At 44.6% G+C, this 15,220-nt stretch overlaps 2 protein-coding genes across 2 annotated transcripts in view; one reads left to right on the top strand and one right to left on the bottom strand.

The window, feature by feature from the left end:
* cenpp (centromere protein P) overlaps positions 1–15,220 on the bottom strand; it is a 147,248-nt gene that overhangs the window by 20,412 nt on the left and 111,616 nt on the right. The window lies entirely within an intron of this gene.
* The window catches only part of ecm2 (extracellular matrix protein 2, female organ and adipocyte specific), a 32,118-nt gene that overhangs the window by 15,127 nt on the left and 1,771 nt on the right, over positions 1–15,220 (top strand). Inside the window, exons 4-10 of the mRNA XM_071337027.1 lie at positions 36–743; positions 3,075–3,190; positions 4,539–4,674; positions 4,900–5,057; positions 11,078–11,217; positions 11,789–11,901; positions 12,023–12,236. Coding sequence (XP_071193128.1) covers positions 36–743; positions 3,075–3,190; positions 4,539–4,674; positions 4,900–5,057; positions 11,078–11,217; positions 11,789–11,901; positions 12,023–12,236 — 1,585 coding nt within the window. The remainder of the gene's footprint in view (positions 1–35; positions 744–3,074; positions 3,191–4,538; positions 4,675–4,899; positions 5,058–11,077; positions 11,218–11,788; positions 11,902–12,022; positions 12,237–15,220) is intronic.

Here is a 15,220-nt window from a genome sequence, read left to right as displayed (position 1 = left end):
TGGTGACGTCACTGACTTCTCTGGCAATTCCCCAGTTCCCAACGACCCTGTGAACCCTGACCTTGACCCCGCCGTGCCCCGCTCCCAGGCCGAGATCGAACTCCTCTTGAAGAGAGAGGAGGAGGAGCACAGGGAGGAGGAGGCACGTCTTCTCAAGAAGGACGCCGAGAAAAAGAGGAGGAAGAAACAGAAGAAGGAGGAGGCTGAGAAACAGAGGAGTCTGCAGGAGGAGAGGAGACTGCAGGAGGAGAGGAGGCTGCAGGATGAGAGGAGGCTGCAGGATGAGAGGAGGCGCGAGGAAGAGCGGCTGCAGATGGAGAAGGAGGAGGCAGAGAAGAGGCAGGAGGAGGCAGAGGTGGCCATGAAAGAGCAGGAAAGGAAGCTGGAGAAGGAGAGGAGGAGACACGAGGATGACCTGAAGGAGAAACTCAGGGAGCTAGAGGAGGAAGAAGAGGAGAGGGAGCAGGAGGAGGAAGACGTGGAGTGGCTGTTGAGAGGAGATGTTTTCCAGATTTTTCCAGAGGAGCCGACCGAAGAGGACCTCCTTACACCTCCCCTAGCCGAGCCCACTGAGGAACAAGAGGAGGATGGAGGAGAGGATTGGGGAGGGGTGGTACGCAGACCTGGGAACACCCTCCCGTTAGGTTGTGATATCTCTGATGTCATCGTGACGTGTGAGAACGCCCAGCTGACCAACTTCCCCCCCCTGAACATCCCTGAACTCAAGTCTCTGAGCCTGGAGGGTAAGTTTAAGGAAGTTAAGGATGTTTAAGGAAGTTAAGGAAGTGAAGGAAGTTTAAGGAAAACTCCAACCCAAAAAAACGATCATTTGGTATATGTTTAATTAGTAAATTGTTGATATAGTTCCAATATGTTTTCAAGATATGTAACTTTCAAAGTACAGAAATACAGCCGGCATCATATGATGCTGCGTTTTACCGGCTGTATTTCTGTACTTTGAAAGTTACATATCTTGAAAATATGATTTCTGGCATGCAAAACATCTTGGGACTAAATCAACAATTTACTAATGAAACAAATACCAAACGATAGTTATTTGGTTGGAATTTTCCTTTAAGGCAGCTGTGTGTGTGCGTGTGTGCTGCATAAGGTAGACAACACACCATCATATAACGTGTTAAGACACTAAACCAAAAATTTCACTCACAAATCACCCAAAACACAAAAACCAATCCCTATGCAGCGACTTCTACTGAGAAGTGAGTAGTGTTTTTGTTTAGTCGTTGTGATGGTAATTCCTAATGTGGTCACAGAGACTAAAGTTAATAGGAGTAGAAACTAAAGAAGAAAATAAATAAATACTGGAGGATAGATTTATTAGTTTCCCATGCTTGTTGGTTTATATACTGCAATTATGGAGGCTTGGCATAATTATGGTACGTACTAGAACTATGAGAGCTTTTGGACCATGTCTTGACTTGCAGGACACGTCGTCATGGAAAGTACAACAGAGCCATTCTGAACACTAGTATTTAACAACACTATAACACCAGGCTATGGAGTCCAGTCATTCTGAACACTAGTATTTAACAACACTATAACACCAGGCTATGGAGTCCAGTCATTCTGAACACTAGTTTTTAACAACACTATAACACCAGGCTATGGAGTCCAGTCATTCTGAACACTAGTATTTAACAACACTATAACACCAGGCTATGGAGTCCAGTCATTCTGAACACTAGTATTTAACAACACTATAACACCAGGCTATGGAGTCCAGTCATTCTGAACACTAGTTTTTAACAACACTATAACACCAGTCTATGGAGTCCAGTCATTCTGAACACTAGTATTTAACAACACTATAACACCAGGCTATGGAGTCCAGTCATTCTGAACACTAGTATTTAACAACACTATAACACCAGGCTATGGAGTCTAGTCATTCTGAACACTAGTGTTTAACAACACTATAACACCAGGCTATGGAGTCCAGTCATTCTGAACACTAGTATTTAACAACACTATAACACCAGGCTATGGAGTCCAGTCATTCTGAACACTAGTATTTAACAACACTATAACACCAGGCTATGGAGTCCAGTCATTCTGAACACTAGTGTTTAACAACACTATAACACCAGGCTATGGAGTCCAGTCATTCTGAACACTAGTATTTAACAACACTATACCACCAGGCTATGGAGTCTAGTCATTCTGAACACTAGTGTTTAACAACACTATAACACCAGGCTATGGAGTCCAGTCATTCTGAACACTAGTATTTAACAACACTATAACACCAGGCTATGGAGTCCAGTCATTCTGAACACTTGTATTTAACAACACTATAACACCAGGCTATGGAGTCTAGTCATTCTGAACACTAGTATTTAACAACACTATAACACCAGGCTATGGAGTCCAGTCATTCTGAACACTAGTATTTAACAACACTATAACACCAGGCTATGGAGTCCAGTCATTCTGAACACTAGTATTTAACAACACTATAACACCAGGCTATGGAGTCCAGTCATTCTGAACACTAGTATTTAACAACACTATAACACCAGGCTATGGAGTCCAGTCATTCTGAACACTAGTATTTAACAACACTATAACACCAGGCTATGGAGTCCAGTCATTCTGAACACTAGTATTTAACAACACTATAACACCAGGCTATGGAGTCCAGTCATTCTGAACACTAGTATTTAACAACACTATAACACCAGGCTATGGAGTCCAGTCATTCTGAACACTAGTTTTAACAACACTATAACACCAGGCTATGGAGTCCAGTCATTCTGAATACTAGTATTTAACAACACTATAATACCAGGCTATGGAGTCCAGTCATTCTGAACACTAGTATTTAACAACACTATAACACCAGGCTATGGAGTCCAGTCATTCTGAACACTAGTATTTAACAACACTATAACACCAGGCTATGGAGTCCAGTCATTCTGAACACTAGTATTTAACAACACTATAACACCAGGCTATGGAGTCCAGGCTTAATGATCGAGGTGAAAATACTATCCCTAGCACGGACGATATTCATGTTATTCCTCAGATTAATATGTCTCTTAACTTACCGGCAGGTAACGCCATCACAACCATTCCAATGGGGGCGTTCAATGGCATCCCCAACCTGGAGTGGATTAACCTGAGCAAGAACAAGTTGGTGACTTCTGGTATTGCCCCACGTGCCTTCAAAGTAAGAGTCTCTCCTTTGAAATAAGAGCCCGCCTCTCTGCTGGCATCGCACCTATACTCCTTCAAAATAAGGAGTCTGTTTCTCTGCGGCCATTGCCCCACACGCTTTCAAAATAAGGAGTCTGTTTCCAATGAGCCTGTCCAACCAATGAAATATGAACCGTGTGGGAACAGTCTAAGCAGATATAAACTGATGAATATGTGAACAAACAGAAGCATGTCAACATGGTGGGGGACGAGAAGGGGGACATTTGACTCACTCTCTCTGGTCAAAATAAAGTCTACGTTTTAAACAGTCAATATTTAAATCCATCTTGTACATTTCCCAGAACAAACAGCGGTCTATCATGCTAGAGTCCTGACTAGGCCCGAACACAATACTACAGTGATGAGAGAACACAGGTTAGATAGCAGATATTGTCTGATAAGTGAAAATTAGAGCCTGGTTAGTTGGGTCTGGAGTCCATGACACATTTGTCTATAGAGAAACCATCTCTTTAGTGATGGCCACTTCAACCATCCTCCGTTAATTACTACAATTACACTTTGGAGAATATCCACAATCACATTACATTCACTCTTGAAATATTGGAGAATATCCACAATCACATTACATTCACTCTTGGAATATTGGAGAATATCCACAATCACATTACATTCGCTCTTGGAATATTGGAGAATATCCACAATCACATTACATTCACTCTTGGAATATTGGAGAATATCCACAATCACATTACATTCGCTCTTGGAATATTGGAGAATATCCACAATCACATTACATTCACTCTTGGATCTCAAAACACTTCGATGGACATCAGCAGTATAGATATATGATTTTAACTTTGCGAGGCACAACAGACGCCAAAATCTCACTTCTACCCGTTTTAAACCAACATAAGCTAATTTAAACTGTAGCATTACTCTTGGAGCCAGTCTGCCAATTAGTTTGCACAATGAAACAGTCTAAACTCTTAAGCCGTGCAGGCTTTAAAGGAAGGAGGCCTGTTGAGCTAGCATCACCCCCATTCACCCTGCTCTGACACAAACCTGCACAGGTCTTTAAAAACAACATTCCATGGTCCTTAGTCAAGAGAAACCTCAGGGGAACAGGGATAGAGAAACCACAGGGGAACAGGGATAGAGAACCCTCAGGGGAACAGGGATAGAGAACCCTCGGGGGAACAGGGATAGAGAAACATCAGGGGAACAGGGATAGAGAACCCTCAGGGGAACAGGGATAGAGAAACCACAGGGGAACAGGGATAGAGAAATATTTTCCATTGGTTAGAATTGTTAAATAGCCCAAAGACACACGTTGTTTATTGTTGTTAATGATTGTTGGTCAGGGCCTGAAGTTCCTGAGCCGCCTGTTCCTGGACAACAACCTCCTGGAGCTGGTTCCAACAGATCTCCCATCAACACTACAGGAACTCAAGATCAACGAGAACCACCTCAAAGGCATCGAGGAGAATAGCTTCCAAGGTAACCAAACAAAACAACAAATCTACATGTTACTAGTTACGGGACAAACATTTTCAAAGTACTTTTTGGTCCATTTCAGGAAATAATATTTGTAAAACTGAAATGCTTCAATCAAAAAAAAATAAGTTTCAACTGCACAAATGTAAATATTTGTTAGTGGAACTATAACCAGCACAGGGAGACTTTTATAGGAAAATGTTTTCACTGCTGTGTAATTTCTGAAAGGTCTGAGTAGCCTGTTGATCTTGGAGTTGGAGGGAAATGTCCTGAACGAAGGGAACGTGGATCATCAAGCTTTCAGTCCCCTCTCCCAGCTCTCCTACCTCCGTCTGGGCAGAAACCACTTCAGGACCGTCCCGCAGGGCCTGCCTCCATCTCTACTGGTGAGATTTATCCGTTTTATCCAAAGATGTATATAAACCCTGGATTACTGAGGCCATGGAGAGGCTTTGACGCCACCGGTCGGCCATATTGGCCCTCCCTTGTAGGAGCAGTCCTCCATAGGAATACATGGAATTATAAAGTATTTCAATTAAATGTTTCAAGGACAAAATCACATGTATTTAAGGATCTGTTTGTTGTAGTGGGGGACAATAACAACAAATTATACTTTATAAAGAAAATGTTTATATACATATTCATATATAAACTCAGCAAAAAAAGAAACGTCTCTTTTTCAGGACATTGTCTTTCAAAGATAATTCGTAAAACTCCAAATAACTTCACAGATCTTCATTGTAAAGGGTTTAAACACTGTTTCCCATGCCTGTTCAATGAACCATAAACAAGTAATGAACATGCACCTGTGGAACGGTCGTTAAGACACTTACAAACAGTAGGCAATTAAGGTCACAGTTATGAAAACTTAGGACACTAAAGAGGCCTTTCTACTGACTCCGGGAAAAAAACCTAAAGAAAGATGCCCAGGGTCCCTGCTCATCTGTGTGTACGTGCCTTAGGCATGCTGCAAGGAGGCATGAGGACTGCAGATGTGGCCAGGGCAATAAATTGCAATGTCCGTACTGTGAGACGCCTAAGACAGCGCTACAGGGAGACAGGACGGACAGCTGATCGTCCTCGCAGTGGCAGACCGCGTGTAACAACACCTGCACAGGATCGGTACATCCTAACATCACACCTGCGGACAGGTACAGGATGGCAACAACAACTGCCCGAGTTACACCAGGAACGGCACAATCCCTCCATCAGTGCTCAGACTGTCCGCAATAGGCTGAGAGAGGCTGGACTGAGGGCTTGTAGGCCTGTTGTAAGGCAGGTCCTCACCAGACATCACCGACAGCAACGTCGCCTATGGGCACAAATCCACCGTCGCTGGACCAGACAGGACTTGCAAAAAGTGCTCTTCACTGACGAGTCGCGGTTTTGTCTCACCGTGGGTGATGGTCGGATACGCGTTTATCGTCGAAGGAATGAGCGTTACACCGAGGCCTGTACTCTGGAGCGGGATCGATTTGGAGGTGGAGGGTCCGTCATGGTCTGGGGCGGTGTGTCACAGCATCATCGGACTGAGCTTGTTGTCATTGCAGGCAATCTCAACGCTGTGCATTAAAGGGAGACATCCTCCTCCCTCATGTGGTACCCTTCCTGCAGGCTCATCCTGACATGACCCTCCAGCATGACAATGCCACCAGCCATATTGCTCGTTCTGTGCATGATTTCCTGCAACACAGGAATGTCCGTGTTCTGCCATGGCCAGCGAAGAGCCCGGATCTCAATCCCATTGAGCACATCTAGGACCTGTTGGATCGGAGGGGGAGGGCTAGGGCCATTCCCCCCAGAAATGTCCGGGAACTTGCAGGTGCCTTGGTGGAAGAGTGGGGTAACATCTCACAGCAAGAACTGGCAAATGTGGTGCAGTCCATGAGAAGGAGATGCACTGCAGTAGTTAATGCAGCTGGTGGCCACATCAGATACTGACTGTTACTTTTGATTTTTACCCCCCCTTTGTTCAGGGACACATTATTTCATTTCTGTTAGTCACATGTCTGTGGAACTTGTTCAGTTTATGTCTCAGTTGTTGAATCTTGTTACGTTCAAACAAATATTTACACATGTTAAGTTTGCTGAAAATAAACGCAGTTGACAGTGAGAGGACGTTTCTTTTCCCCCCTGAGTTTATATATATATAAATAATATAATATATAAATAATATAATAAATAATAATAAATAATAATATATAAATACATTAAATATTGTATAAGCTATAGAGATGCATTTCTTAATCTTTATAAGAATAAATGTGTCATAAACACAGTGTATATTTTCACTGATAAGTGGACAATAAACATCTGTACATTTCAACGAAACACAGTGAAACAACTAGAGCCTTTTTCTTGATAAGCCTTATCCACCACTCTCATTGGTTAAAGACTTCAGCTCTGCTTCACATCACATCCAGTACAGCCTGTCATCACATCACATCCACTACAGCCTGTCATCACATCACATCCAGTACAGCCTGTCATCACATAACATCCAGTACAGCCTGTCATCACATCACATCCAGTACAGCCTGTCATCACATCACATAACATCCAGTCATCACATAACATCCAGTACAGCCTGTCATCACATCCAGTACAGCCTGTCATCACATAACATCCAGTACAGCCTGTCATCACATCACATCCAGTACAGCCTGTCATCACATCACATCCAGTACAGCCTGTCATCACATCACATCCAGTCATCACATAACATCCACTACAGCCTGTCATCACATAACATCCAGTACAGCCTGTCATCACATAACATCCAGGACAGCCTGTCATCACATCCAGTACAGCCTGTCATCACATAACATCCAGTACAGCCTGTCATCACATCCAGTACAGCCTGTCATCACATCACATCCAGTACAGCCTGTCATCACATCACATCCAGTACAGCCTGTCATCACATCACATCCAGTACAGCCTGTCATCACATCACATCCAGTACAGCCTGTCATCACATAACATCCAGTCATCACATAACATCCAGTACAGCCTGTCATCACATAACATCCAGTCATCACATAACATCCAGGACAGCCTGTCATCACATCCAGTACAGCCTGTCATCACATAACATCCAGTACAGCCTGTCATCACATCCAGTACAGCCTGTCATCACATCACATCCAGTACAGCCTGTCATCACATCACATCCAGTACAGCCTGTCATCACATCACATCCAGTACAGCCTATCACATCACATCCAGTACAGCCTGTCATCACATCACATCCAGTACAGCCTGTCATCACATCACATCCAGTACAGCCTGTCATCACATCACATCCAGTACAGCCTGTCATCACATAACATCCAGTCATCACATAACATCCACTACAGCCTGTCATCACATAACATCCAGTACAGCCTGTCATCACATCACATCCAGTCATCACATAACATCCAGTACAGCCTGTCATCACATAACATCCAGGACAGCCTGTCATCACATCCAGTACAGCCTGTCATCACATCCAGTACAGCCTGTCATCACATCACATCCAGTACAGCCTGTCATCACATAACATCCAGTACAGCCTGTCATCACATCACATCCACTACAGCCTGTCATCACATCACATCCACTACAGCCTGTCATCACATCACATCCAGTACAGCCTGTCATCACATAACATCCAGGACAGCCTGTCATCACATCCAGTACAGCCTGTCATCACATCCAGTACAGCCTGTCATCACATCCAGTACAGCCTGTCATCACATCACATCCAGTACAGCCTGTCATCACATCACATCCAGTACAGCCTGTCATCACATCACATCCAGTACAGCCTGTCATCACATCACATCCAGTACAGCCTGTCATCACATCCACTACAGCCTGTCATCACATCACATCCAGTACAGCCTGTCATCACATCACATCCACTACAGCCTGTCATCACATCACATCCAGTCATCACATCACATCCAGTACAGCCTGTCATCACATCCAGTACAGCCTGTCATCACATCCAGTACAGCCTGTCATCACATCCAGTACAGCCTGTCATCACATCACATCCAGTACAGCCTGTCATCACATCACATCCAGTACAGCCTGTCATCACATCACATCCAGTCATCACATAACATCCAGTACAGCCTGTCATCACATAACATCCAGGACAGCCTGTCATCACATAACATCCAGGACAGCCTGTCATCACATCCAGTACAGCCTGTCATCACATCCAGTACAGCCTGTCATCACATCACATCCAGTACAGCCTGTCATCACATAACATCCAGTACAGCCTGTCATCACACCACATCCACTACAGCCTGTCATCACATCACATCCAGTACAGCCTGTCATCACATAACATCCAGGACAGCCTGTCATCACATCCAGTACAGCCTGTCATCACATAACATCCAGTACAGCCTGTCATCACATCCAGTACAGCCTGTCATCACATCACATCCAGTACAGCCTGTCATCACATCACATCCAGTACAGCCTGTCATCACATCACATCCAGTACAGCCTGTCATCACATCACATCCAGTACAGCCTGTCATCACATCACATCCAGTACAGCCTGTCATCACATCACATCCAGTACAGCCTGTCATCACATCACATCCAGTACAGCCTGTCATCACATCACATCCAGTACAGCCTGTCATCACATAACATCCAGTCATCACATAACATCCACTACAGCCTGTCATCACATAACATCCAGTACAGCCTGTCATCACATCACATCCAGTCATCACATAACATCCAGTACAGCCTGTCATCACATCCAGTACAGCCTGTCATCACATCCAGTACAGCCTGTCATCACATCACATCCAGTACAGCCTGTCATCACATAACATCCAGTACAGCCTGTCATCACATCACATCCACTACAGCCTGTCATCACATCACATCCACTACAGCCTGTCATCACATCACATCCAGTACAGCCTGTCATCACATCACATCCAGTACAGCCTGTCATCACATAACATCCAGGACAGCCTGTCATCACATCCAGTACAGCCTGTCATCACATCCAGTACAGCCTGTCATCACATCACATCCAGTACAGCCTGTCATCACATCACATCCAGTACAGCCTGTCATCACATCACATCCAGTACAGCCTGTCATCACATCACATCCAGTACAGCCTGTCATCACATCACACTACAGCCTGTCATCACATCACATCCACTACAGCCTGTCATCACATCACATCCAGTACAGCCTGTCATCACATCCAGTACAGCCTGTCATCACATCCAGTACAGCCTGTCATCACATCCAGTACAGCCTGTCATCACATCACATCCAGTACAGCCTGTCATCACATCACATCCAGTACAGCCTGTCATCACATCACATCCAGTACAGCCTGTCATCACATCACATCCAGTACAGCCTGTCATCACATCACATCCAGTACAGCCTGTCATCACATCACATCCAGTACAGCATGTCATCACATCACATCCAGTCATCACATAACATCCAGTACAGCCTGTCATCACATCCAGGACAGCCTGTCATCACATCCAGTACAGCCTGTCATCACATCCAGTACAGCCTGTCATCACATCACATCCAGTACAGCCTGTCATCACATCCAGTACAGCCTGTCATCACATCACATCCACTACAGCCTGTCATCACATCACATCCAGTACAGCCTGTCATCACATAACATCCAGGACAGCCTGTCATCACATCCAGTACAGCCTGTCATCACATCCAGTACAGCCTGTCATCACATCCAGTACAGCCTGTCATCACATAACATCCAGTACAGCCTGTCATCACATAACATCCAGTACAGCCTGTCATCACATCACATCCAGTACAGCCTGTCATCACATCACATCCAGTACAGCCTGTCATCACATCACATCCAGTACAGCCTGTCATCACATCCACTACAGCCTGTCATCACATCACATCCAGTCATCACATCACATCCAGTACAGCCTGTCATCACATCCAGTACAGCCTGTCATCACATCCAGTACAGCCTGTCATCACATCCAGTACAGCCTGTCATCACATCCAGTACAGCCTGTCATCACATCACATCCAGTACAGCCTGTCATCACATCACATCCAGTACAGCCTGTCATCACATAACATCCAGTATAGCCTGTCATCACATCCAGTACAGCCTGTCATTAAGTAACATCCAGTACAGCCTGTCATCACATCCAGTACAGCCTGTCATTAAGTAACATCCAGTACAGCCTGTCATCACATCCAGTACAGCCTGTCATTAAGTAACATCCAGTACAGCATCCAATTACAGCGAGCTACATTTGTGTTGCTGTCTATTAGAGGAGCAAAGGGCCTCTGCAGAAAACAGTGCATCTCCATTGTGTATAAATAACGCAGTATAAATACTCTTCATTTGATCTGTTTTCAGGAGGTTTATCTGGAGAACAACCTGATAGAAGAGATATCCGACTGCGTCTTCAATCAAACCACGAACCTGAACGTGATCTCACTGAGACACAACAGACTGGAGGAGTCCATGATAGCACCTCTAGCATGGATCAACCACAAGTAAGAAAACTAGAGGATTTCACAAGTCTTCTTTTCAATGCATATATTACAAAGAAACTATAGTCAAGATATATATGAGTTGCCCCCCACCTTGCCCTCAGAACAGCCTCAATTTGCCAGGACATGGACTCTACAAGGTGTCGAAAGCGTTCCACAGGGATGCTGGTCCATGTGGACTCCAGTGCTTCCCACAGTTGGCTGGATGTGCTTTGGGTGGTGGACCATTCTTGATACACACGGGAAACTGTTGAGCGTGAAAAACCCAGCAGCGTTGCAGTTCTTGACACAAACCGGTGCGCCTGGCATCTACAACCCAACCATACCCCGTTCAAAAGCACTTAAATACTTTGTCTTGCCCATTCACCCTCTGAATGGTACACACACACAATCCATGTCTCAGTTGTCTTAACAGTCCTTCTTTAATCCGTCTCCTCCCCTTCATCTACACTGATTAAAGTGGATTTAAGTGACATCAATAAGGGATCATAGCTTTTCACCTGGGTCAGTCTGTCATAGAAAGAGCAGGTGTACTTAATGTTTTGTCCACCCACTTTCTCCCTTCCTCCCTCAGGAACCTGGAGTCCATCGACCTATCCTACAACCGTCTGTACCTGGTCCCTTCCTACCTGCCCAGAGCTCTGGTTCACCTGGTCTTAGTAGGGAACCAGATTGAGAGAATCCCAGGTATTTACCATCCAGGACCACTTTGGAAAGTGTGGAAAAGTTGTCATTCTTTTAAGTGCTTATCTTCTGGGAATACAATGTACATCTTGCTGTATATTTAATTAATTTCATTTCAATTCAGGGTTTGTGTTTGCCCATATGGTTCCGGGGATAGAGTACCTGTACCTGTCCCACAACAAGCTGGATGGGGAGGGAGTAGAACCAGAGTCCTTCTTGGGCACCTATACCTCCATGACGGAGCTGTGCTTAGACCACAACCTGCTGGTTACGGTTCCCCCTGGTATCAACCAGATGAGCACGCTGCACTTCCTCCATCTCAATAACAACAAAATCAGGTACTGTAGACTCACTCTGCGTCCCAAATGGCACCCTATTCCCTATATAGTGCACTACTTTAGACCAGAGCCCTATTCCCTATATAGTGCACTACTTTAGACCAGAGCCCTATTCCTATATAGTGCACTACTTTAGACCAGGGCCCTATTCCCTATATAGAGCACTACTTTATACCAGGACCCTATTCCCTATATAGTGCACTACTTTAGACCAGAGCCCTATTCCCTATATAGTGCACTACTTTAGACCAGGGCCCTATTCCCTATATAGAGCACTACTTTATACCAGGACCCTATTCCCTATATAGTGCACTACTTTAGACCAGGGCCCTATTCTCTATATAGTGCACTACTTTATACCAGGACCCTATTCCCTATATAGTACACTACTTTAGACCAGAGCCCTATTCCCTATATAGTGCACTACTTTAGACCAGAGCCCTATTCCCTATATAGTGCACTACTTTAGACCAGAGCCCTATTCCCTATATAGTGCACTACTTTAGACCAGAGCCCTATTCCCTATATAGTGCACTACTTTAGACCAGGGCCCTATTCCCTATATAGTACACTACTTCAGACCAGAGCCCTATTCCCTATATAGTACACTACTTTAGACCAGAGCCCTATTCCCTATATAGTGCACTACTTCAGACCAGAGCCCTATTCCCTATATAGTGCACTACTTTAGATCAGGGCCCTATTCCCTATATAGTGCACTACTTTATACCAGAGCCCTATTCCCTATATAGTGCACTACTTTAGACCAGGGCCCTATTCCCTATATAGTGCACTACTTTAGACCAGAGCCCTATTCCCTATATAGTGCACTACTTTAGACCAGGGCCCTATTCCCTATATAGAGCACTACTTTATACCAGGACCCTATTCCCTATATAGTGCACTACTTTAGACCAGAGCCCTATTCCCTATATAGTGCACTACTTTAGACCAGGGCCCTATTCCCTATATAGAGCACTACTTTATACCAGGGCCCTATTCCCTATATAGTGCACTACTTTAGACCAGGGCCCTATTCTCTATATAGTGCACTACTTTATACCAGGACCCTATTCCCTATATAGTACACTACTTTAGACCAGGGCCCTATTCCCTATATAGTGCACTACTTTAGACCAGGGCCCTATTCCCTATATGGTGTACTACTTTAGACCAGGGCCCTATTCCCTATATAGTGCACTACTTTAGACCAGAGCCCTATTCCCTATATAGTGCACTACTTTAGACCAGGGCCCTATTCCCTATATAGTGCAATACTTTAGACCAGGGCCCTATTCCCTATATAGAGCACTACTTTAGACCAGAGCCCTATTCCCTATATAGTGCACTACTTTAGACCAGGGCCCTATTCCCTATATAGTGCACTACTTTAGACCAGGGCCCTATTCCCTATGTAGTGCACTACTTTAGACCAGGGCCCTATTCCCTATATAGAGCACTACTTTAGACCAGAGCCCTATTCCCTATATAGTGCACTACTTTAGACCAGGGCCCTATTCCCTATGTAGTGCACTACTTTAGACCAGGGCCCTATTCCCTATATAGTGCACTACTTTAGACCAGGGCCCTATTCCCTATGTAGTGCACTACTTTAGACCAGGGCCCTATTCCCTATATAGAGCACTACTTTAGACCAGAGCCCTATTCCCTATATAGTGCACTACTTTAGACCAGGGCCCTATTCCCTATATAGTGCACTACTTTAGACCAGGGCCCTATTCCCTATATAGAGCACTACTTTAGACCAGAGCCCTATTCCCTATATAGTGCACTACTTTAGACCAGGGCCCTATTCCCTATGTAGTGCACTACTTTAGACCAGAGATGTAACCGTTGACTCATTAGGCTAACTATTCACTGCTGTTATTTATGATCATACTCTACCATGCTCTACCATACTCTACCATGCTCTACCGTGCTCTACCATACTCTACCGTGCTCTACCATGCTCTGCCATGCTCTACCACGCTCTGCCATGCTCTACCACGCTCTACCACACTCTACCACGCTTTGAAAACACAAAAAACACATGACAAGCTTATTCAGTTCAAGAGTATTGACTTCTTGGCAGTCCAGAGTATAGACTATATACGTAATCACTTCAAATCAAAGTTTGCCACATGCAAATCAAATCTAAATGTATTTGCTGCATGCTCTGAATACAACAGGTGTAGACTTTACAGTGAAATGCTTACTGACGAGCCCTTTCCCAACAATGCAGAGGTAAACAGCAAGACATATTTGCTAATAAACAAGTAAATAGTAACACAATAAAATAACAATAATGAGACTATATACAAGGAGTACCGGTACTGAGTCAATGTGAAGGGGTACGAGGTAGTAATGGGGCTATATACAAGGAGTACCAGTACTGAGTCAATGTGCAGCGATACCAGGTAGTAATGAGGCTATATACAAGGAGTACCCGGTACTGAGTCAATGTGCAGCGATACCAGGTAGTAATGAGGCTATATACAAGGAGTACCCGGTACTGAGTCAATGTGCAGCGATACCAGGTAGTAATGGGGCTATATACAAGGAGTACCCGGTACTGAGTCAATGTGCAGCGATACCAGGTAGTAATGAGGCTATATACAAGGAGTACCCGGTACTGAGTCAATGTGCAGCGATACCAGGTAGTAATGAGGCTATATACAAGGAGTACCCGGTACTGAGTCAATGTGCAGCGATACCAGGTAGTAATGAGGCTATATACAAGGAGTACCCGGTACTGAGTCAATGTGCAGCGATACCAGGTAGTAATGAGGCTATATACAAGGAGTACCCGGTACTGAGTCAATGTGCAGCGATACCAGGTAGTAATGAGGCTATATACAAGGAGTACCCGGTACTGAGTCAATGTGCAGCGATACCAGGTAGTAATGAGGCTATATACAAGGAGTACCAGTACTGAGTCAATGTGCAGGGGTACCAGGTAGTTGAGGTAATATGTACATGTAGGT

The sequence above is a fragment of the Salvelinus alpinus genome, chromosome 12 (genome assembly GCF_045679555.1).
Source record: "Salvelinus alpinus chromosome 12, SLU_Salpinus.1, whole genome shotgun sequence".
Lineage (NCBI taxonomy): Eukaryota > Metazoa > Chordata > Actinopteri > Salmoniformes > Salmonidae > Salvelinus > Salvelinus alpinus.
This window is presented reverse-complemented; position numbering and strand designations above follow the sequence as displayed.